Source organism: Parus major, chromosome 1A (genome assembly GCF_001522545.3).
Source record: "Parus major isolate Abel chromosome 1A, Parus_major1.1, whole genome shotgun sequence".
Taxonomy (NCBI): domain Eukaryota; kingdom Metazoa; phylum Chordata; class Aves; order Passeriformes; family Paridae; genus Parus; species Parus major.
The window spans coordinates 70,152,718-70,177,926 of record NC_031773.1 but is presented as its reverse complement, the minus strand read 5'-3'; the positions used below and the strand labels follow the sequence as shown (position 1 = coordinate 70,177,926).

The following is a 25,209-nucleotide window of genomic DNA, read 5'->3' as shown; positions in this document are numbered from 1 at the left end:
TCTCTCTCTTATTTAAAACTTAACTCTTTTCCTCACTGTTGCATTGGTGGTTCTATGATGTCTTCTCTATGTTAATTGTCTTTCTCTCTCTCTGTCGTTCTGAGAGAAGGAGTAATCTGTGTGTTTACTTAAGGTAGTGAAAGAATTAGAAGCTTAAAAAGCTACAAGAGTTTATAGTATCAGGTTTCAGTCCAGCGGCAAAAACTGAAAACCAAGCTCGGCTAAGCAGCGCTGATTCTCTTCCCCCCGCCCCCCCCCCTCCTCCCCGCGGCCTTGTCGGCCTGGAGGGAGGGGGAGAGGCCAAAACGGAGCCTTGTTACCGTGTCAAAGGCCAGAAGCGAAAAGAGGGCAAGAGAACTCTGTCTGTACTTCTTAAGGGGGTGTTTACAAGTTGAATTCACTTTTTAATGGTCAGATATGCTGTCAATTCTTGGAAATGACTGATAATTGGTCAGGAGGAAGAACTCCCATCAGCCATCAGCATCTTCAACTTCCCCTCTTTCCTCAGCTGCCTTAAAGGTAAAGCTACCCCATGACACAGTGATATCCAGAGGCTGAGCCTTGCTCCAGGCTTGTGGCATCTTTTACATGTTGCCAGAGTTGTAATAATATTGGGAGCTGCGTTTTCTGAAACAATTGGATGTGCTTTTTCTGCCTATTGCAAAGACACATTCAGAGCTGACCATGTCAAAGTTTGCAGGACTTTGCTATTAAATTTACAATGTAGGCAAAACTTTCTCTTTTTCCTTCTTTTTATTTAGTTTGTTTAGTTTATGTCTTTTTTTAAAAACAAGATTTACTGTTGTACCAGGTTGGTAATGCTGATCCACTGTTTAGGGGTTTTATGGCCTAACTGGAACTTGGTATGGAAGAGCTCTCAGTCCAGTGTTAATGCCACTTAAATTTTATTAGCTAGAGAGTTATTTACTTTGTTGTCTTTTTACCTCTTATAAAATATAAAGCTGTTTTATCGTGTGTCTTGGCAAGGTGTTTGTATATGACTTCTAAGAAAGTTATGGATTTTTTAAAGTTTAAAATATATAAAGCTTGAGAAATTATAAATATACTTTTCCCATTGACTGAAACTGATTCAAGATCATGCTGAAGCTGAAGGGCTGTCTGAATCTAAAGAGACAGAGTTACAAGTGGTCTGTTTGAGAGCTGTTGCCTTGTAAAACCTCTGTGGAAATTAAAAGTCTAAATTTATTGTAACTACAATTTTGAATGTCCTTAAGTTGATACTACTGAAAACCACAGGCACTGTGTGAAATTACTCTAGAGTGCAATTGGATTATAAGAAATATGTACCCTTATGTTGGTATGACTAGACTTTTGATGGATTTTACTAGGCATAGATTCCAGAAACAACTAATTTTTGGGTGGTTCTTCATATTATGTGTGTTTTCTGTTTCTAGTGCCTGAAGTTCATAGATCTCCTGATATTCTCCTGGAGCACTCTGTGCCTTCTTCCTGCCTGGTTCCTTCTGACTCCTTCATTTTATCAAGTGATAATGTGGCAACAGCTATTCAAACAGGCAAGAGTATGATAAATTCAGCTGTTCCTGAAGAACAGGTAAACCCACAATTTTTGAGCTTCAGTGCAGGAACTCAATATATTAAACATCAGTGTCACATCTTTCCTGTACACATTTAGATTGAAATGCGTTTTAAGAGCAAAAGGTCCTTGGATTTCTGTGATGCAGGCTTTGAAGCAAAATTATTTTAAAAGTATTTATGAAGCCTATAATAACTGAGAGAAACCATACTGCTGTGGTATGAACTGCAAGAGAGATTACTGTGTTAGAGATATTAAAGGCATGCTGATGGTGATGAGTATGCAACACCAATAGAAATATCAGTAGAAAGGTTCTCTCAGCTGGCTACTGTTAAAGCTGAAAAGATCACAACTGTAGTTATATATCTTATGTTTTCCCAAAGTGGTTTTAGGGCTTGGTTTTTAGGATTTTCAAGGCTGAGGTTCTGAGCAACCTGTTCTAGTTGAAGGTGTTCTGCCCCTGCTAGGGTGTTGGAATGAGATGCTCTTCAAGTCCCTTCCAACCTAAACCATTCTATGATTAGAGAATTAGCATTTAATCTTTACTTAATTATAATCAAATTAATTTTATGGAGTTTGCATTTTATATTGTTTCACTTTATTTTTTCCCCATTACATTTAAGGTTGGGGGTTTGGTTTGGTTTGGTTTGGTTTGGTTTGGTTTTTTTGGTGGTCTGACACAGTCCTAGTTGTGGGACCTGTGGCTGCAGTGCTGCTGAGAGCTGATCTTTGTTTCTTTCTGGGATGTGAAAATGTTTAGTTTACAACTAGGTGAGCAAGGAAGGGAAAAGCCTTTCTGCCTGGAGATTATCACAAGAATTTTATCAGAATCACAAGAGCTGCTGCAGATGAGACTTAAATAGATTTACCCTTCTGAGGGTTTTTTTTGCCATTAATTGCAGTGATCCCTGTTTGAATATGTTAATTCATTGTAAACTTACTTGTTTTGGGATGTGGAGTAGTATATATTTGAATTAGAAAATGTTCTTGCCTCACTATGAACCAATCAGTGTTTTGGTTGTAAAAACTGTAAAAAAATGTTCTTTGTAATTGCCAACCCTCCTGTTTTCAGCACTTGGTTTCTTATTCTTCAGGTAGGCTTATCAAGTCTTACAACTGTGCCTGGTGAAGGCTGAATTTCATGATTAAGTCAGATCTTCGTTTTCTGATGATTTAAAAGCTTATCTTTAGGACTGTTTAAACAACATGCACAAAATACAGGTTTTGCTTTTGAGTCTTATTCTATTCCTTTGAGGAGCATCTGTATGTTCACACTTCCAGAAGGGACTGTGGCACCAATTATGAATGAATGAATGAATGAATGAATGAATGAATGAGTTACTATTTTGTGTTTGCTCCCAGAGTAGTGTTTTGAGGAAAGCCTGTAAAAAGTGAAGAGATGTGCCCAGATGCAAATGATATCAGAGAAATTTATAAATCCAAAAATTAGGTGTTTTTTTTTTTTTTTTCTTGAGAGGGAGGAGTGTTTGTTTTCTTTTTTTGACTGAGTCATCCCGGGTAATTTTCTGTGTTGAAGGCTCTTCATCTGACTTTTTGACAGTTTTGATAAGTAAATTTCTTTTACTGTCAGGATGATCAAAAAGTGATTTTCTTCAGCCACCACAGATCCTGCCTTTTTTCATTTTGGCTAACAGTGAATAACTTCTGACCTTTCTTGTTTGAGCTAGGCCAGCAATTTTAGCTTTTGTATTCTCTGGAAAGAACACTTGGGTTATTCCAGAACACTAAGGCTTAGGGGTATTTTTTAAAACTATAAAATCATTTAGTTAGGTAATCTTACAGAAAAATAAGAAATACACTATGTTACTTCAGACTAAATGTATGTGCAAATTCTAGTTCTAGTTCATGTTTCAGTTTTTCTCATCTTGTTCTGTTCAGCTACTGACAGACCCCGTCATTCCATAAATTCTCTGTAATGCAAAAATAGTACAAATTAAAGAACTTTATTAGCAAGTCCTGCTGAAAAGAGTTGAGAGCAGATTCTTTACCATTATTTTGAAATGGAGTTGACTTGGCACTAAGGAATAAATTAAAGGAAAGTGGTGGGCAGAAAACTAAAATAAAATATTCTTATACCTATTAGAGCGTAATGCTAGAAGTGTATTCTTTTATAATTCTATGTCTAGAGCCTCCTGAGATTTCATATTAAAAAATCCTTTGCTATTATATGTTGTATGCATGTTCCATACTCACAGGTTTTGGTGGTGCCAGACTAATCTTGAGCAGTACTCAGAAATGGAACTGACACATATGGCTTCTCTTTGCTTCTTACAGGAGAATTCAGAGCACAAACTGCAGTTTTCTCTCTGCCTGTTTTGTCTGCTATATCTTACATATTCATGTACAGTCAAGATCTCAGTTTTGTTTGTTACTTTGAGTCCTTTGAGAGATATTTATTGGAAAGTCAATGAATTACCTGAGTATATTTTTGGAATAAAAGATCCTAGGGGGGAGGATTAGGTCAGATCAGTCAAACCTCTCTTTAATGTTTCTTTCACCATCCAAATCTCAAGTGTGCGTGGCTTTCAGATTGTTTAAAAACTGGCAGCTGAATTAATTTTTCAGCTTTTTCCTTGGAGTTCTTTGCTGCAAAATGAACAATTATTTGACCCCTCCTTTTAAATTAAAAAAAAAAAAAATTAACAGGGGAGAAATAAAGCTTTGACTTTTGTCAATTTTACCACAAAATGTTTTAAACATCACCTAATTTATTTGTGTTTTTTTCTGAAAGTGTGGTCTTATCCATCAGTGTTTCACCTGTTTTCTGTTCTTCTCCAGTCTACTGAAATAGCAGTAACTAAATGTTGTAGAGATGTCTGAATTACTTTTATTTTGTTAGTCTAGCCTAAGGATGAGATATTTCTTTTAGCACAAGCCCTCTGTACACCCTTTCTGTGACCACTGTTAGCAGTGTGCACTGGGTAAAAACGTGGAATGACTAATCCAAGGAGAGTTTGTTTCCCTGATGCATTGAGAGAGATGATTCAGTTCCACTTTTCTCCTATGAATTAGATTCAAGCAGATATTCCAGTTGCCTCTTCAAATGTAATTGAAGACAAGACTTTAGCTGATGTTGAGATAAAGAGAACAAATGAACCTAAGAGCTGCCTTCAACAAGCGGTTGCAAACCTCGAAATCAAGCTTTGCAGTGCTGAGGAAGAAAAACTAAAAATCAAACAGGTATGAATAGTCTTTTTGAAGGAAAACACTTAGCATTTATATAGGAATTAAATATAGGTGGAGCTGGAAAAGGTTTAAAATTCATTTGAATTTCATTTTTTCATGGAAGTTTGCCAATTTCCACAGAAACTGGCCAAATTTAGAATTATAAAATCATTGATGTTGGAAAAGACTTTGAAGACCATTGAGTTCAACCTGTGAATGATCCCCACCTTGTCACCAGCACAGAGCACTGAGTGCCACATCCAGGCATTCCTTGGATCCCTCCAGGGATGAGGACTCCAGCATCTCCCTGGGCAGCCACTGCCAATGCCCGACTCTCCTTTCCAGGAAGAAATTCTTCCTGATGTCCAACCTGAACCTCCCCTGGCACAACTTGCGGCTATTTCCTCTTGTCCTGTCCCTTGTTCCCTGGGAGCAGAGCCTGACCCCCACCTGCCTACAAGAGATAAGGTCCCCTCGAACCTCTGTTTTTTTCCTCAGAAAAGGCTCCCTCAGCCTTTTCTCATCAGATTTGTGCTCCAAACCCTTCCCCATCTCTGTTTTCTAGATACTCTCCAGAGACTGGCCAGAACTGGGCACACCAATCAATGTAGCTAAAATACTTCTTTTTTTATGTCTGGTGTCTTATTTTAGGCTGAATTTTTCTGAAGTGCCAGGGGAAAAAACCCACTTTTTTAGCCTAACTGATAAAAAAAAATAAAAAAAAAATATACAAGCTTTCTCAGCATGAGCTTTGTTTTGATTTTTTTGGGGGTGGGAGCCCTAGTAGCTCAATTCTTCATAGTCATTCTGATCTGAATACAATAAGAGCACCAAGCTGTGCCTGTAGTTACACATCTGAGTTACAAAAAGGTCACTGAGGCATGGGAGAGTGAGTTTAACTTCTGTTATTCTTAATACTCTTTCTTGGGAGGCCTCAAGTTGTGCTGGGGACGGAGCAAACGGCTTGTCGGAAATGAAAATGAGGGTGAATAACTGGAGCCAAGGATGAGGAGGTCTGCAATGGGCTGGTTTTGCTAAGTGTATGAAGGAAAGTTTGGAAGGGAAGCAGGAATACAGAAGAGGAGGCAGGTGGAGAGAGAGGCTTTGGATTGGTGTTCCACAATCTGTTTCTGTCTCCACATTGGAATCTCTCAAACTGTTTTGACTATTTTGTCCAAAAGCAGGGTTGAACTAAGCAGACCTGCTCTTTCTGTCCTCCTCATGACCCTCTCAGTTTGAATAACTTTGTTTGAATAGCTGTGCAGTGACCTGGGAGGTCATTTGTTTCTATACTGGCTTCCTGCATGGCTTGGAGAAATAATTGCTCTTGAGCAACTTAAAGGGTGCCAGCAGCTTATGTACAATAGAAATGACTGCATTAAGGAAAAATAAAAATCTTTAGCTCTTTGTACAGCAAATAATTTTTAAGTTTGTCAGTGGTGTTATTCTTCCTCTCTATTGGTTCATGTTGTGCAGTCTTCCAGAGTGGCTATCTGCAAGATCCCAGAATATTTTAAGATTTTACTCATTTTGGAGATGTAGAGATCATTTTATACATGCATAAGTGTCATAGGATTCCTGTCTTTTCAGTGAAAATATTTGCTGGCAGTACATTTAATATGCTGCTTTTCAAGAGCAGAAAGGAAGAGCAAGATATTAAAAAGATGAAAATAATTGGAATAAAATATAATAATTCCAGTTGGAAGGGACCTGTACCAACTGGTCCAGCTGCCTAAACCTATCAGGGTTCAGAAGAAGTTAGAGGATGTTATTAAGGGCACCTTGGCCACTTCTTATAGGTCATTCCTTAAACATGGGACATGCCTTAGCTTTTAAATACCTCACTCTTAAAAATACTGTCTCAATTTAAAGACTGCAGTCAGAATTTTCTTGCACAACCCTTTATCTCTGTGATAATTAAGACAGCAAATACTACAGCTACCAGAAATTAAATTATTTTGAATGGTTGAATGAATCTGTATTTTCACAATTCAGAAATGTTTGTAATTTCATGTGTTATATTTTACAAACTTTATAGGAATTGGAATATTTGCTGGAAAAACATAGTGTGCTAGAAATGGATTTCTTGAAGGAAAAAAAAGAAAATGTGCTTGCACATCAAGATCATTACAAGACACTCCAGGTAATTTCTTTCCTGTAGTATCTTTGTTTTTCAGGAGGGTTTTGTGTAGAGTATATTTATATCCAACAAATATTCTTTTAGGCACCTGTGGGCCTGCTCCAAAGCCTTTTGAATTTAAAGAATTTCTTTTCAGAGAAAAATTCAGAATTTCAGAGCCTGATATTTTACGTTAGCAGGAATGTTAGTTTAATATCCCCCTTGCCTAACCACATTTTTGTAACTCAGATCACTCTTCCTTTTTAGGGTCTACATCATAAAACAGAAGAGAAGAAAACCACTTTTCTCAGTAGTTGTGTTAAACAGCATAACTTAGTATGTTCTAGAGTGCTATGGCCAATTGTTTGTTCTGTCTTACCTAACTTCAATATGGAATTATTCATGAAGCATAATAAAAATCTGTAGTGTAATTAGATGATAGACAATGGAATTAGAATTGTTTCCATTGTAAAAGTTAACATCTTCCATTAAATACATGTGTAAAGTTTCACATCCTAGACAAAATTCTCACAGAAGTTTTCAGTCATCTTCCAGTGTTAGAGCAAAGCAAGCAGCTTTTTCTTTCCAGCATTTCAGAAGTTTGTGTCTGTAACTCAGCTTCACTTAATTTTTTTGCTGCTCTGGCTGGTCTTTAATGGCTATTGCATTGTTTCCCATTTGTACTTAAAGGGTTGCTGTAATAATTTGTTTTGAATTCCTGACAGCAGTATATTCTGGAATTTACAGTAATATAATTATCTAATACGGTTCTTTTTCCTTTTTTGTGTGTAACACTTTACTCAATGAAAGAAATGTTTGCTTAACTATGATATAAAAGGATGTTTAACTTGAAACCCTCATGAATTATGGTGTACCATAGTGGTTAAAGTTATTGGTTATCCTAAACAATAGAATGGGTGGATTTTATGTTGTTAATACTTACTTCTACTTGAAGAACACTGTTATTTTGAATAGTGGAAATGCTACTGAGGTTTGCAACTATCAGTCTGTATCATAACTCTTTTAGTCACGTATTGCAGCTTTTAAAAATGGCAATAAAAGAGTCATAACCTTTAACTTACTGTGTAGAAATGCTCATATGCTTCCTCTTGTTGTCTTCTGGGTACAGCCAGAATCAAACCAGAGAAGGAAAGTGAGTCATGCTTCTAAGAGCTGCCTTTTAAAGTTACTTTCATGAGACTTGAATTGTGGATACCTTCTGTTATTACAGCTTTTATTTTCTTTCGTCTTTCTTTTCTGACTCCTGCAACACGAGGGTCACCACCTGTGGCCACACACTGAGCAGAGCTGGCAACTCCCAAGGACAGATGTCTGTCCCACCGGCTCTGCCTTTTCCAGTAGAAGCAGCTGGTTATTAGTGATGTTGACCTGAAAAGCTTTAAAGCAGACTGCAGTGGTGCCTCTGGCACAGACTCTCAGGATGACGTTTCCAATGGTACTGATGCAGCATCCAAAGCTGTAGGTGTGCATTGACTTAATTCCTTTTAAATGAATTTGCTGTGTTAATGTTTGAGTAAAAAGTATAAAACCAATGCCTCAGGAAACTTTTTGAATTGCCTTTTACATGAACACGCACTGTTTCGTACACCTTTATATTTACCAATTAACTGGCTTCTGACACTTGTGACGGGAAATTCTCAAAAGCTGCTCTAGAAAACAGTCAGTTAATCAGATTTTTAACAAGGTGATATTTAGATAAGACCCTTTTCTTTTTTGAAGGAACTACTGTGCTTAGTTATGTAAGAAGATTTCATTGATCTTTGTCAACTAAGTCAGTAATCTAATTTTTCTTTACATCTTTTCCTGTTGGTTTCTGCCTCAGTCAAGGGTAACAGTTATGTTATCACAGTTTCATTCTCACAAATTTGCATCAATAAAATATGCTTTAGGTGTTTTGATATAGAAAAATAATAACTTTGAAAGGCAAGGTAGGAACATAAAAATACTTTCACTGAGCTGGATTACCGTTCTAATGAAGCAAGTTTTGTTCTGGACTAGTCACAAACTTTCTTCATGATAGGTGTGAAAAACTTTTAAACTGAATTTGGTAGTTCTGAAAATTGAAGAATTGAAGGGTAGTGATAATCACTATTCCTAAGCATGGGAGGCAGAATTCCAAATCTTTGGTATAGTGTTAACATTTAAGCAGTGGGTGACAATAGAGTATTGCCACATTTATCATTGTGTAAAACCGAAAGGTAAAAAGTTTTGTGTTTCATCTAAATAAAATGAGCTTTGAAAAAAATCAACATTGAGAAGACAGTGTAGTATTTTCACATTCTTAACATTATTTCTGTATGTAAGTGCAACAACCAGAGACAGTGAAGGGACAGCAGTGGGTTCAAAAACAGAATAAACAAATTGGTATTAACTAATATTATAGAGTTGTTTGGATATTTAATGCAATGGTCTCTTTGAAGACCATTAGTTCATATAAGCTAATATGAATTTATATAAGCTAATAAAATTAGATAATAAAATTAGAGTTATGATTCCCGCTTTCCTGCTTCAGTGTTTGTACTATTTAAGAGGCAGAATACCATAATATATTTCTACCTTCTTTAATTGCAAATTGGAACTGAGTTAAAATTGCTATGGGAAGTGTAATTTTAGGGGCTTTGACTTGTGTGCAGTGTTGCAACCATAAAGTTGCAATCTTAGCCTTTTAATTCCTTGCTTATTTTAGACAGGAGAGAAACAGGTGCAAATGTATGTCTGATTTTTATATTTTCTTGGCTGGTATGTCAGTTTTACATCTTTCCCTTTTTTTGATCAGAGTATATATATTCATCTCAACTTTTAAAACTTCAGTTCTTCCTTAGGTGTGAGTTGCTACATATTTTTAAGTCATTTGGTGCTAGTAAGTCATACAAGGTTTTGAAGATAATGCAGACTTAGTGGTCACTTAATCCTAGAAATCTAAAATTTAGCTGTAGCCACATTACAGTATGTTGTAGAAACAAGCAAACATTTTGAAACTATGAAACTCCCAATTTGTAATACACTGAAAATCATCAACAGCAAAATTAACATTCCTGTTGAGTAGGTGATGTTTGCAAATCATTGATGGAATACTTAATTTGAGAAGGGAAAGCAGTTCCCAGAAAGATTGTTTAGCTGATAAGGCCCCTGATGTTTGGTCTATCTACAGACAACTGGTTTTGGTGATTCACTGAGAAGTGATTCATACTCTTCTCTGCTATTTCTTTGATTTACCACACAGTCACATTTGAAGAAGTGCTGCATTGCCACTGGAAAATTCTAGTTGTGTTTATACACATTTTTTCCCATCATCATTCCTTTCTGGAAGCTAAGCAGGCTGTTTTTCTAAAGAACAATATTGTTGCTGTGGTGTGACCCTTCTTTTTGAAAAAACCTTCTTTTTTATCTCTTGAATACAGACTTCTTCCAGCTTTACAAATCTGTAGTTGTTACACAATTAATTTTTTTTTTTCTTTTGTAAACCTTTGTTTCTGTTCCACCTTTCTTTAGGGAACATCTTAAAATTTATTTTAAAAGGGACTTTATATGCTTATTTTGTGTAGCAATATTACTGTTTTTGCAACGAATTGGAAATCAATTGGTTGGTAGTGTGACTTCACTTTACATAACATTTTTGTGTGTCAGAAAGTGGGTCAGATAGGCTTCTTGTTTGAGTGGTGTTTCAGAAAGGCAGGAGAGGAAGATTATTCTGAGGAAAACATTAACAGAACAGTACAGAATGATTCAAAGGAAATTCACTAGGTCATGCAGTAACACCTTGTGGGGGATAGTGGACCAGCCAACAATACACCCATCCTTCCTTGGAGGGAAGAAACTATTTAGGATACACTTCACCACTCTCTTTAGGGGAGAAGCCTTAGCTGGCCACTTTCTCAGCTGTGGTGAAGCAAAAAGCCACCTGTCCAGCATCCTATTCAGCTCATGTTAATTCTGTGTTTCTTATTGGTTGTTCACTTTAACACACCCTGAACTGCAGGAGATAAAAGGTCAGATTTCTGTAGTAAGCCCGGTTAGCATTAGTACAGTCATTTCTTGGGGCAGAGAGCTGAATGAAAGCCTTCATAGAGATGAGATATGAAGTTCTGTCTTTCTTCTGTGTCACTGAGAGCTGAATTTCACTCAGCTTTTTTAAAGGCTAAAGGTGAATTCACTATAGCAGCTGAGAGGTGCAGGGTCTCAGCATTCCACCACCACCCCAGCTGTCTATAACACCTAGCTGGGATTAAAGGTAGCAATAGCCTAAGTTCCAGCATTGCTGGTGCTAGATCTTGTTTCATTTATGTATTTCCATAGCTGTTGATGTTTTGGGAAATTTTTGATTTCAGTACCTGTGCAAATGTCACATTTAAATTATACAATTTCAAATTATGAGGAAAAGTCTTGAAATGCAGTTATATAAAGATAGGAAATTATAAACCTGAGATTTTGGGTCAGTTTGTTCCCTCTTAACTCTGAGGTATGATTTTATTTTTATTTTGATTAATATTTCTTGTTGCTTTTGAAGTTTTTATATATTTGACCCATATATCATACAAATTCACATAAACCAGGATGCATATTTGGTTGTGTCTGTCTCCTTGTTTTTGTAGTTAGTGCTTCCACTTCCCTTTTTTGTCAGAATTTAGTGATTTTCCACTATGCAGAACTCTTGCTGACTGTGCTTGACTTCCTGCTGGTCCCTATAGACCATTCTTGAGTTTGGAGGAAATAATCTCTGAGCAGGAACCAGCTCTTTTGGAGCCTTCTCTCTAGGGTTGTGTCCCATGTCCCAGGCAGATCCCAAAGAGGCCAAAGGCGTCTTCCCTCAAGTCCAGTGTCGTGATCCTTGGCTTGCCCTTCTCCTGAACTCACCATCTCATGATCACTGCAGTCAGGGCAGATCTTCACATCCTTAGAGAGTCTTTCCATGTTTTTAAGGCTCAGGTCCAACAGAGTGCCTCATGGGTTGTTCCTCAGCTGCCTGTGTTCTGGGGGTTGTTATCTGTGTGCCCCAGGAATGTTCTGGATCACTGCATTGTCCCACTGGCAGATTCTGGGGTTGGAAACGGTCCTCGTGAGGAATCACATGAGCCTTCCTCCTGTTGTCTGGAGAAAGTCTCACCTGCCTCATCCCTCTGTAGACTGTCTGGCACAGAAATTCCCATTTTGCTGGCCTGCCTGCTAATCCTAATCCCCAAATCCTTCACTGATCCCCTACCCCAAAACAGAGCTCCACATATTCCAATTCCTTCCTGACACACAAGGCAACACCCTGTCATCGCCTTCCTGGTCTTTCCTTCCAGGAGAGTGCATTTATGATCCTGGAAAAAAAGGTGTTCTGCAGGAGGCTGGAAACAGGTCTTGGAGGTAGGTAGTTTTTATGGGTGGAGTACTAGAAAATGTATGTTTTCTTACAAAACTAATATATGACTTACATCCTGTTAAACACCATCTTCTAAGAAAATATTTAGGTTGGTTTTAGGTGCAGACATAGAGGAGACAGAATGTTAATGACAAAAAAAAAAAATAGGTGTGAAAAAAAAGTTTATGTACTGTACCTGCAAACAAATTTATGAGATTCCAGGAAATTTCACAGGTCACAGCAGGGTTTAAAATCACAGAATATGGAAAAAGGGGGAATTTCAGAAAAGACACTTTAACAGATAGCAGTGCATCTTTTTGCTGAACTGCAAAAGGTATTTATGGATATGGCAACAATCCCTTGCCCACCTCTTTTTCAAGCAAGTGCCAGATAACTCACGTTTATTTATTCACCTTTAATTTTTTTAATGTTACTCTCTGTTCTCTTCTTTCAGACACTCACTTTTATTCAGTCTTTATTTATTAATAATTTCATAGCTGTTTCATTTTGGCCTGGTCCTCCCCCCCCCCCTCTCTCGTGCCCCACCCCCGCTCCCCCCAAGTTTTGATGTCTTCTTTTCTCTAAATTATTTTTCCATCCATGAGGTAAAATAACTTTTTATTTCTATTATGGAAAGATTCTGCTCTTTTTCCTTACGTTTTCCTTTTGAACTTCAATTATTTATTGTTTAGTTGTCTTGTTTCAGAATTATTAATTAGAAGAGTGGATGTAAGACTAAGCATTCTAATTTTGTTTTAAAAATATACCTCTCTTATGCTGTTGTGCTGTTATTTAACAGCTTTGAGATGCCTGACTTGCCTTATTATCTGATATTCAGTTACAGTCATAGGGCCAAGTATTTATTTTTATACACTTATGTGTCTCCTTTGCCTCCCTGATTTTAGAAGTTTTAAAAAAAATCATGCTTAAATAACTTACATTATCTTAGTGTGCAAGTAGGTACTAGCCAAACAGGATTTTTAAAACCAGGTTTTTTGTCCTGACTGCTTTGTATGTGTCCTGATATGTTTCATGCCAGTACATCCTCGATTTGAGTATATTTACTGATTTATGGTCAGTATGTTACAAGTCTGTGACAGCTACTGCATATCTTCATTTGCACATTCACAGCAAGTGCGTTGAGAGGGACTAATCCTATTTCTCCTACTTAATATGGAAATTCTACTTAAGAAGGTTGTGAAATGCCCATATATATTTAGCACTGATTGGTCAGAGTTCTTTACCACCAGTTGTCTCAAGTTTTTCACATCAAGGGTTTTCTAGCTTAGGTAGGAGTAGTGTTCAATTTTTGAGGGGATAATGAAAATGTGCAAAATTTACCTAAAAAGAAACCTGTGTAGAAAGGAGCTTAGGTAACTGTACTGCAAAGACAATACTTCAGGCCAGTTATCTGTTACATAAATAAAATTTAATAGAGATTGAAAAAGTCAGTTGAAAGGTGTAGCAGGTTAGTGAGCAATAACATTTTCATCAATCTGCAGCCATTCATAGTTTAGTAATGAACTGTGAACCAGACAAGATGATTTAACAGTTAAAGAGAAACGTTGCAATGCTTGTAGGACAGTTATCTGTCACATGGCGTACACCTCTTCAAAAAATACAGGGAACGGTGCCAAAGCATCTCCATCTCTCTGGGACCACTGCAGTCCTGTTTGTGTTCAATGTAAGGCATCTGAGACAGCGAAATTATTGTGAGTAGCTGAGCATTACACACAACCAAAATAGTAAATCTTAGCCAATATTAGCCAAAATTAATCAGTACTTTTAAAAGAATTTTTACTTCCTGTTTATACATTTGGAGGCATAAGATACACAGCAAGTATCAGGATGATGTTCTGGGGAGAAATTTGAAGGATTGCCCTTTACCTGTTAAATTGTCTTATTTGGTTTATAATACATTAATAAACTATGAATGACTGCAGGATGCAGCTTAATACATTACTGAAACTTTTATTGCCTAATTAACCCGCTACACCTATAAATTTACTTTCTCAATCTGTATTAAATTTTATTTGTATATACTATACACTTGGTGTTGAAACACAGTTTACTTGTGTTTCTAAACCCAGCTGAAAAGTATCATTTGCCAAGTATTAAACAAATTTATTTGTATAAATGTATTCTAATCTAACTAATTCACACACTGGAAGTCATTACATACCCAAGAAAATCTTGTGATTTACATATCAAAGTTGAATTTATTCATCCCTTCTCAGTTTCTTTGGAAACTTCCATACTAATTATGCCTTTATTTTTTTATTTGAAATGCCAAAATGTTAATATGTAGGCAAAGTGTCAACATATAATTAGTATTTTAAACTACTGCAAAGGTGTGTAACAGATCACTTTTATATAACTCCTGATATTGATAAAGTAGTTCCAGAGATAAGGCATTACTTTACGGTTGCTGTTCTTAAATAAATAAATAACCTTTTGCTGCTGAGACTTGTGTAAGGCTTTTTTCCTCATTAAAGACTTAAAAGGTCCAGAAGAGTATGTGACATTTAAAATAATCATGTATTTAAACAACTGAGAACTTTTTTACTATTCTTGGCAAAAGTTTTATCATTGAAAGAAAGCTGATACTAATGAAAACTAGAACATCTGTTCTTAAACGTGGAGGATATTGAGATAAAACAGTTTTTCCCAGTTCTGTGCAATTCCTTAAAAATAAAACCATCACTTGAATGTATTGATAAACACATGGAGTGTTTTGGTTTTGGATATGCGTTACAAATTAAAGCATTCTCGGGCAAATAATTGGTTAGGATGATTAACATTATTTCCAGAAGTGAGTACCATAAGGACAAAATGGAATTATTCAAATGAAGGTCTGAATAATGTTTAAAAAATAATCTAAGGTGTTGTGATAAAAGACTGAGAGAAATGTAACTATAATATTATTTTAGATATTACAATATTTTTTTATATTTTAAGAATAATTTCAGCCAGTAAGTCTGTGCTTAATGTACTTGCTATTTAAGTAGGGAGAACGTGAAGTTTCTGTGCTAGGTTTTCAAAGTTTGATAACCCAAGTTTGTCGTTCTTTTGAGATAAGTAAAAAGTGAGGGTGTCATTGAAAAGCAAATTTCCATTGACCTTTTAGGCAGAGAATTTGCAATAAGTCTTGATAACTTCAGGGAAGCTGGGAAGGAAAACACAGTTTGAGTTCATAAACAACAAAGAATGGAAAATGTTTTGAACTGCCCTTATATTCAAGCTTTATAACTGGAAAGATACTTTTTATGCTTGAAGAGCGTTCTTGTTAGTGATGAGCAGCAAAGGAGATCCATTTCCATCTTTTTCAGCTAGAACCTCATTCCAGACAGTGTGCGATGCCTGCTTTTGTGAAAATACTTTGTGAGATACTTTTGCAAAATACTTTTTTTAAAAGAGTAAATAAAGAAAAAAAACTGTCAAAGGTCAGTAGAGGGAACAATTCCAGGGTTTCATATGGAGTGTGATTACATCTCTGCCCCTTGGGAGTTCCATTACCTCCGGAGAATCTGCACTGGGAAAACAGCTGCATTCAGCTGGGCAGGTGGGGAGTTCCCCAAGTCCCCGGGACTTAGACTCACTGCTTATAAAGACACATTTCAACTGTGTGTCACTTTAACAATTCAGTGGTGTTGTTTTAAGATAGATTAGTCTTAGATTTCCTATGCTGTTATTTTCTATAAATATGGTGACCATTGTCAACTGAGGAAAATTATTCAGGGCTTTATGGAATTCAGCCAAAAATGCAGTGGACATCTCCCATGCAGGAAGAAAGGGGATATTTTAGCTAACAAATCTCATGTTTTGCATACTATTTTCATTAGAGAGTTCTCTTATGAATGGGGATCCAATGGTACTTCTCCTGCTTACATCAGATTTGTCTGTCTTTACTTTCACGTTCTTTTGAGAAATGTTTAATTGTTAAATAAAAATAGCAGCTCTTTGAGGTGTGTTGCAACTCCTGTGACATTTTATCAACTTTCAACACAGTCCCATTCTGTCACCACCAACTAAATTAGCTTATCCTGTACCAGTCACTGACATAGCTGATGAATTTTCCATTGCACAACAGAAACCAAATAGTATTGTTTTAAAGAAGAAGAAAAATTTTATTCATTTTTATGATATTTTGTATTTTTAACCGGTGTTGCACTGCCTTACATTTTTACATGTGGTTTCCGTTCCTTTACATATTCTTAATAAATCTGCATACATCCAATTGAGAAGGCTATATTCCAGCAAGATTTGCTTTTCCTTTTTGCAAACACTTTTAGCCAAGAGCCTTACTGTAAGCAGTGTTTGTGCCCCTCTGAAGAGGGGAGCTACTCAGAACAAGAACGTGTCTTAATCATGATTTTTCTCATCTGGGTAAGCCAATTTGTGGGAGGTCTGACATAGTATAAAATACCAAGAGGTTTCAAACCAAGCTAAAACACAGCTCAAGCTTTCTGTCAAATTCAGTCCTAATGCTACAGCCTTTTAAAAATGTATTTACATTTTAATTTCTCATATACAACAAAAGAAGAGTGAGCTTGTTTTTGCCTCCTTGCCAGCTGGCTTGGAGAAAGGAACTGAGGGACTTCAAAAGGGGTGTCATTTGTATGGTCTGGGTTTGTAGAGTTAGAGGAAACAATATTTGTGTCCAAATTAGAATCCCTCTGCTTCTCCCTCTCACTCTTTCAGCAACAATAGGGTTCTTACTGGGGAGGGAAAGTTTTGGCTGCTGTGTGATATTTGGTGGGGTTTTTTGGTTTGGGGTTTTTTGTAGGGAGGAAAGGAGGAGATTGCCTTTTTGTTTTTAACTGCATCATATTGAATAGATTAAAGAGGGAGCTGTGGAATTACTGTTGTTCAAAATAAAAAATTCAAATATGAGAATCGTGGTTTTAACATCATTGGAGGGAAAGACAGAGTGAGGGGTGGAAGAAAATTAAGGGTGTTCTAGAAACAATGAAAAGGCAACAAGGAAAAGATCTGGAGAGTTAATGAATGTCAGATACAGTAATGGGAAAGTCAGTCCCTGCCTCTTATTTATGCATTTATCAAAGAATATTTCTTTCAATTTTGTTTAAATGTTAGTATCGCCAAGGTGAATAAGTAAATGCAGTGTATAAAATGTCATGAGTCTTGAGTTGTATTACTCTTAGACTATATTTTTAAAAGCACAGATAGATGTCTATTTTTGTTATTTTCACTGTAACTTTAGCATTCTGAATGCTTATCTGTATGAATCCATTTACTTTTTGTGGTCAATAGTAATACATTTTAAAAATAGATCAGCTGACATAGCTTAATGATCTGTATTTTAAAAAATTTAATGGGTCTGTGTTTTTCAAATCACAGTTTAATTAAAAACCCGAAACACCAAAAGCCAATTTAAATTCAACACAGCTTTTAGTTACCTCTAAGTAATTTAAGGTGGCATCAATCATTGCTTACTCTTTGTGAATGTTGCATCTGATGTTTTCTGGCTTAACTTACAAAAAAATTATATATTTTTACATTGGTTTAGTGATTTTAGTGAGACTGCTTTGCTTTGAGGAAGAGATTAGGTTATTTTTTTTTTAAGAGACTGGTTAGTTTTTCCATCTACCCTACATCCTCAAACATAACTTTTCTCCTCTGGAGTAACTAGTTTTGGTGTTAGTTCAGTACCTTAGTGTTTCACAGTAATTAAAACAGAGAAATTAATAAATGTATGTTATAGTTTTCACCTGGGATTGCTCTTTAGATGTCCAGGTTTGTATCTTGGCTCCAGACTATAAGGGGGTTTTGTGGAGGAGGTCAGGGTGTTGTTTATTTGTTTGTTTGTTTAAAAAAAAATAGAATTGGAACTTCATTGATGTCAGGCAATTTGATTATGTCAGGATGTTGTCATCATCTTTGCTAATCCAGCCCAAGTTCTTTAACACATTCTTGAGAATTAAATACTGTCATCTTGATTTGTCCATCTTATGTGTTACTTGTAAAAGAGCAAAGCAAGACTTTCTTTCTGCTCCCATGTGTGAGTTTGACATCTGTTTATAAGAAGTGGGGGGTTAGTCACCTCAAAGGTGGGAGGTGGTGAAAGAAATAACCCAAAACAGGCTCTCATGCATCAACCAGCACAACAGTTGACTGGATTCTGGGGACGCATGCCAGATGTGCACATACAAATGTGCGGTGTCTGGGAAGCAAGTACAGCCAGAGCTTCACCTGCACAGCAAAAAGGAATGGGAGAGAAGAGGTGCCATTTGTAAAAACGAGCAGCTTCAGACCACAGAGCTCAGGAGTGATGAGAGAGTTGTCTGTTGCTATGAGAGAGTTCTGCATGAACTCAGAGACTGGGGGAAGTCACTGATTGTTGGAAAGAGATAAGAAGGATGATGGATGGATCCAGGCACGCCAGCCTCTTGGTCTTCGGGAATATAATGGCATAGGTGCTCTTGGAAGCCATTTCTGGGCACATGAAAAAGGTGATTGGAGATGGCTAACATGGATTTACCAAAAGACAAATTATGCCTGACCAACCAGATTGCCTTCTGTGATGAAACTCCTAGATTTTGGATGAGAGGATTGCAGTGTACACTGACTCAGTCTGAAGAGAGAGCTTAGAGGAAACCTAGTAGAAGATAGCCAATACCTACAAAGTTGTCCAAAAAATGGAGCCAGGTAGGTTCTGTAGAGGTGGTTAACAGGAAATGTGATAGATTGAAACATGGGACATTGCAACTTCTTAAAAGGAAAGAAGTATTTTATGATGAAGATAAGCACTGGGATATCTTAGCCAGTGAGGTTGTGAAATCCCCATCTTCAGAGTTTTTCAAGATCTCACTGGACAAGGATATGAACAATCTGTTTTGAATTCAGTGTTGATCATGCTTTTTCAGCAGAAGGTTAAGCTAGATGACTGCCAGAGATTCCTTCCAACATGAATAATTGTGTGATTTTGTGGTTTAATACTTTGGTCATAATCTGAGAAAAATAAATACCCTGCTCCCAGTCACTGAAGTTATAAGTCCAGTCCAGGGGATATTCCCCAGTTTGAAATATCTGGAGTATTTTACTCCAATATGGCCTGCCTCATTGCCACTTAAGGGCAGGGTCAGGAATGCCTGAACCAAAAATCTGATTAATGCAGTATTTGAAATGGTAAACTAGCCAAGTATCAGTTATTGCAAACTTAAATAATTGTTGTATGGAGTATAACGTTTCTGGTGGTCTTTGTTATATCTGCTATGTTAGAATAGGAGCTTGTACTGTGAAACCTATCCATGCTCAGTGTGAGGTTTTACAGGAAGCAAAATAGAGTAATTCAGAATGTGTAGTAGCATTACTAGTTCCCTAAGATACACTGGAAGTGAGAAGGACTTCTTATAAAATCTCTGTATCTGTGATTTGGATACCTTTTTCTGGACTGTGGGAGATACTTCCTTCCAGCTAGAATTTTTCTGAGGTTAGGCAAAAATCCCTTTCTTGCAGAATTTATAGCAATATCTTAAAATAAGTGAGGAGTAGTTAGTTCTTCTGTTTTCTTTATATACTTTGGTTTCTCTGGCAAAGGTGTAACTTCTGTCTCTTTGGATTTTTTTTTTCCCCCCTTCATGCTTAGACTATTTATGACTTTTCAGGAAGCAAAACAAATAACCAACAAGTTAATCTTGATGTTTACAGCTTGATAGCAGTTCCATGATGGAGGAAAAATGTTGACAGTTCAGTTGCAGATGATGTTTGCATTCTGGTTTGGACAATATGGTGTAAGTGATGAGTGTGATGAGTGATTGTATTTCATATCCCTCTTTTCTCTGAAACAACAAGGTCAAGAGAAGCTTTTCATGCAGACCTTCAGCTAAGAAAGAATTTAAAAGTCTGTATTGTCATCTTCTTCAGTGTCTGTTTTTCTTGGTATTTGCTTTATCCCAAACTCTTTGATTTGATGCTCAATTTTCCAAGCTGATGGTTATTTTATTTTCTGATCTAAATTCTTGTCAATTTTCATACTAAAAAAATACAGCAACTTGATGCAAAGATGGATACTTGTGTCTCCAGTGATTTCTCTGAGTTTTGTTCAACTTCCACATCATTATTTGTCTTCAAGAAACCAACAAACAAAAATACATTTGTAGCCCGGAATGAGCATGGCAACGATTTGTGTTGAAGATGCTTTGTATTTTGATGGGAAAATAGCTGTTGATCAGCCAGTTTTCATATAGGATGTCTGCTTTGGAATGCTTTTAGTGTTCCAAAATATATTTACAAATCAGGAAAGGAGTTAAGATTGAAAGAATAGGTAAGTACATCACCATTGTTTGTTCTCAGAGTTTTAATTAAAGAGGCAGCCAAAGAAAATAGTTCACATACTGAAAATGAAAAGGAGATTCAAATGTAAAGATATAACTTGTCTTTCTGTTGATTTTGTGCTAAGTATGATTGTTTATGTTATAATGAAACTTATTTCTATTCTTCAAAAACAAGGAAGAAAACAATGAGGTTTTTTTATTACATTGGAAAAATTTCAAAAGTATGTTAATCTTACAGCTCAACATAAATTTATTAGAGTATTTGTACATGATGATGCTATGAGTTCTTTTTTATATCTAATAGAAGTAAATCTTGGAAAGTTTTTATTCATGCTTAAGTGAAATTTATTCCTGCATGCTTTTGAAGCTACTTGACTGAGTGTCAATTTTCTTTGTAGTCATCTTGGGTTTTTAAACATCCATGAAAAGACTGAAGGTATCCTCTAGGAATGTGCTGTGAACATCATTATGTGTTACAAATAGTACAACTCTATGAAAATTCAGTATACAATCTTTCAATTAGTTATATTTCTAAACCATATGTTGATTACTTCTCAAAGGTTAACAGAGCTACAGATGGAAATGTTACCAATATTTGGCACATAAGATATCTCTAGTTAAAGTTTCGTTGATATAAATTGTGGATTTGGTTATTATTATTTTTGACATTTAACATTTCATATGTTTGAATAAAAGATTTTATCCAGAATAAATATTGGAATATAATATGTGTACTGTAGTGAACTGTATGGAGTGGGTCCTTTGGAAGGGCTCACCATTACAGGTGATATATGCAGCACTCCACTATTGTTTGCTTTGTAAGATCTTTTTTACTACTTTCTGTAGAAAAGTTTTGAGAAAAACCAGGCAGCCTCAGGATTAATACCTAGTGTATTAGGATTTGGTAAAAATCAACTGGGTTGGCAAAGACCTTTGAGATCATTAAGTCCAGCCTATGACCCAACACCACCTTATCAACTGAACTGAGTGCCACATCTAGTCTTTCTCCAAGCATCTCCAGGGACAGTGACTCCACCATCTCCCTGTGCATCCCATTCCAGAACCTGACTCTTCTCTTTTTGTATCATCCCTTCAGGTATGTTTATACATATTGATAAAACCCCCCGAGCCTTCTCTTCTCCAGACTTAATAGTCCCAGCTCTCTCAGTCTCTATGTGAAGGATGATCCAGACCCATCATCTTTGTGTCCCTTTTTGTTGATCTCTCTCCAGTATGTGTTTTTTCTGGGCTAGGAAGCCCAGAACTTGACACAGTACTCCAGGAATGGCTCTAACAGTGCAGATTGGAGGATCCCCTCTCGTGACCTGGGGGTAATATTTAGCCTAATGCAGTCCAGGATTGTTGGCCTCATGTTCAGCTTCTTGTCCACTGGGATACACTGCCACCTTTTGGGCGTGGCAGTTCAGCCAATTTTCAATCTGCCTCACTTTGGTGGACACTTAGGCAGCTTTCACATTAGGATTTTAGACAAGTGTCAAAAGCCAGCAGTAACTAAAATACCCATGAGTTACCTATACTTTTTCCAGCACACATCCAAAACATAGCCCCCTACTGTGAAGAACTTCACTCTGTCCCAGGAGAAACCAGCACAATTATCTACCTTCCCAGCTACTGAGTTGAGACTGCTTAGCTTGTAGCTCCTTGTGGTTTCTTGTCATTTCTTGAAGACAGGGATGACATTTCCTACCTGCAGTTCTCAGACACTTCTCCAGGTCATTGTGATCAGCCCACAGGTTTTGAGCAGAGCCTCACAATTATATCTACCAGCTCCCTCAGCAGTTGTGGGTTCATCCTGTCAGGCATCACAGACTTAATTATATTCAGCTTGCTTAAATATTTCCCAACATGATCCTTTTTCCCTAAGCCATTGTTTTTCCAGATCCTTGCAATGTGTGGGTCAGTTTTCTACCTATAGAAAGAAGGAAAACTCTCCTAGTGTAGTTTCTTCATACATATGTATCATAAAATGTACAACAGTAAAGAACTACATAAATACTGATATATTTTTAAATACATGTGCTATGTAAAATTGTGTTGAGTTTTATAACTAGCTTCAGTATCAGTAGTCATTGGTGATATCTGGCAACCCTTTCCAAATTAATATTTTGTCCTTTATGGACAATGGTAGAATTTAATTTGATCTGAAGGCTGGTGCTTTTCAGATAAGAGACATGAAAATATCCTAATGAAGCTCAGAATTCCTTTCATGATTACTGTGTTGTTTAGTGGAAATGTTCTCTTGTCAGCTTCCCTGGCATTGTTCTCCTGTTCACTCCTTCTTCCTTGCTTCCTCTTGCTATCCTGTCCCGCCATTTAGATTATATGGGGAAGTAGGAAAGTATTCGGGACATAAGTTGCCCTGGCACATATGTAGCTTCATCCCAAAGTAGCTATCTGTGTAAATTTTTAAAAACCTCAAGGAAGCCAGAGACGAGCCAAGCATAGGTGCTATTTACCATACCATACCATACAGTTTTGGTAGCAAAATACGCATTCATACTGATAACATTTTAGCTTTAGCACTTCTTTTGTTTAATGTCCTCTTCAGTGAAGGGTTCTGTAGGCACATCCTGTAGGTAAAAAAAAAAAAAAAAGAGCAGATATAAACTATAACTGTTCTTCACAAAATATTAGTGTCTTGAATATGACAGGGTAGGGATCCTTGTTATACAATGCAAATACTCGGAGTGTGGTGTGGGAACTGTAATTATCTTTCAGTTTAGGGTATGTGCAGGCTCTTCCATACCGTTTCCTTTGCATAGTTGTTCACATTTAATCAGTCATAATATTCCCAGCAGGCTGCTCTGTTCACACTCACTCAACTCTGGCTCAAATAATTTCTAGCACAGCAGGAAATGTCCTCACCACCACGATGTTAGGCAGTTGCTTGTGAAAGTTTGTTTGCTACCTCACTTCATTATAAACCTGAAAATCTTCCACTGTTATACTCCAGGTACAAATGATATTTACTTGAAGGAAATAAATCACAGTGTCTCCTGGCTTCCTGTGGTGAGCTTAAGGTTGTGCATAATGTGGGGTTTTGTTTATCTTGGGATATCTGAAATTGTTCTTTCCTCCCTATATTTTTCCATATCTTTAGGTTCTCAGCTGTATCTTTCATTAGGATATTGATGATAGGACCAAAGTGAAAATACTTGCTCTGCTAGAGACCTGGAGATGCTTGTGTGTCTTAGTTCTGTAGAGCTCACATTCTTACTTCAGAAGTAATACAACAGAACAGAAACAGGGAAATATAGAACAGAAATAGTGAAATATAAAATCTCTTATACACAGTAGCACACTCTAGTGTGTATATTAATTAGCCATTATGGACTGATTCTGACGATGTTTACCTCAATTTCTCATTGATTTAGTTCTCTTGCATTCAGTATTACTATTTTTAGTCTGTACTTGGGTGAATTGAAGGAAATATTTATATCTTCAAATAAAAACTTATCAGTTTCTTAACAGAATCATTATGATGCTAAATGTTATTTGTGATTTTTTTAAATTATGTTCTTAAAGAACAGTTGATTTTATTGAGACAAAAATCGCAGTGCAAAGAAGTTCACTATGAAGAGTTTTAATGATGTAACTGTGTAAAGCAAAGCTGCGTAAGATGGATTTGAACTACTTCAGTTACCTGCAGGGAACTATAGTTTCTTGAATTAATATATATCTGAATTAGTACAGAAGTGAAGAGAGAAGGAAGTGCATAACTTTCTGAGATACTGGCTCAGACTGGCAGCTGCCTTTGAAGGTAGCACGGTCTTAGAGAAGACAGGCAATCAGCAGCAACTCAGATAACTGTCTTGAACATTTCCTACAGGAATAGAAGACTCTTTACAGATGTTACAGGAGTGCCTTGGTGTTGACGCTTCAACTTGTGGTAGTAGTTCACGTTTAAGACATGACCTTGAACAAGTCACTGGTTCTGAAAAACTTGGGGAATTTATTGTAAGAGGACAAATGGATTTTTTTTTCTCTGTGTTTTGCTTTGTGTGGTAAAGCAAGTGAGAGGAACTGTGCTTTCTAACAGAATGGGATGTCTTACTTCCTCAGTCAAAACAATTGGGTTTTTTTAAGCCATATAATATCAGTTTGAATGATTTGTGTTGTCAGTGATACACGATTGCATCACAGTGGGATTAAAATGTTGTACCCACGTGTTGTGTGTTGTTGTCTGATGTGGTATTTAATGTACACAGCAAAATATTTCCATTTTCTATTCTTCTCCTACTTAGCAGTTGTTCTTGCTGGGCTTCAATAAAGCCCACAGTTTTATTAAAGAAAATCGGGATGTCTCATGATATTTGGGGCAGAGGTAAGTGGATTGTGTAGCTGTTGTTTCCTGGTTTTTACTAAGGTGACTCTTTCAGGAGAAAGGAAGTGAGTGACAGAGTAGAAATCTCAAATACAGTTACAGACTGGTTAATTAATTTTTAATGGTCTTACATGCTTTGTTAGACACTAGATTTTGCTTATTCCAAACACACAGGTCTAAGGAAGCATAGAATTGTATTAATTAATTTCAACTTTATTACAACACAAAACCTAAAAAATTATATAGTGTAAGTTTTGTATGGTTTTGTCCTATGATCACTGCAAATGAACATTTGTTATTAATGTGTTTCTGCTTTCTACACCAAAATCCAATAATTTAAAT

The 25,209-nt window shown here is 36.6% G+C and overlaps 1 protein-coding gene across 11 annotated transcripts in view; it reads left to right on the top strand.

Annotated features, from left to right (window-relative positions):
* CCDC91 (coiled-coil domain containing 91) overlaps positions 1 to 25,209 on the top strand; it is a 124,887-nt gene that overhangs the window by 32,593 nt on the left and 67,085 nt on the right. For 9 of the 11 annotated variants that reach the window (XM_015627039.3, XM_015627031.3, XM_015627035.3 and 6 more), the window contains 3 exons: positions 1,416 to 1,573; positions 4,589 to 4,756; positions 6,780 to 6,884. In XM_015627039.3, coding sequence (XP_015482525.1) covers positions 1,416 to 1,573; positions 4,589 to 4,756; positions 6,780 to 6,884 — 431 coding nt within the window. The remainder of the gene's footprint in view (positions 1 to 1,415; positions 1,574 to 4,588; positions 4,757 to 6,779; positions 6,885 to 25,209) is intronic. The other 2 variants (XM_015627041.3, XM_015627043.3) reach the window with 2 other exon arrangements.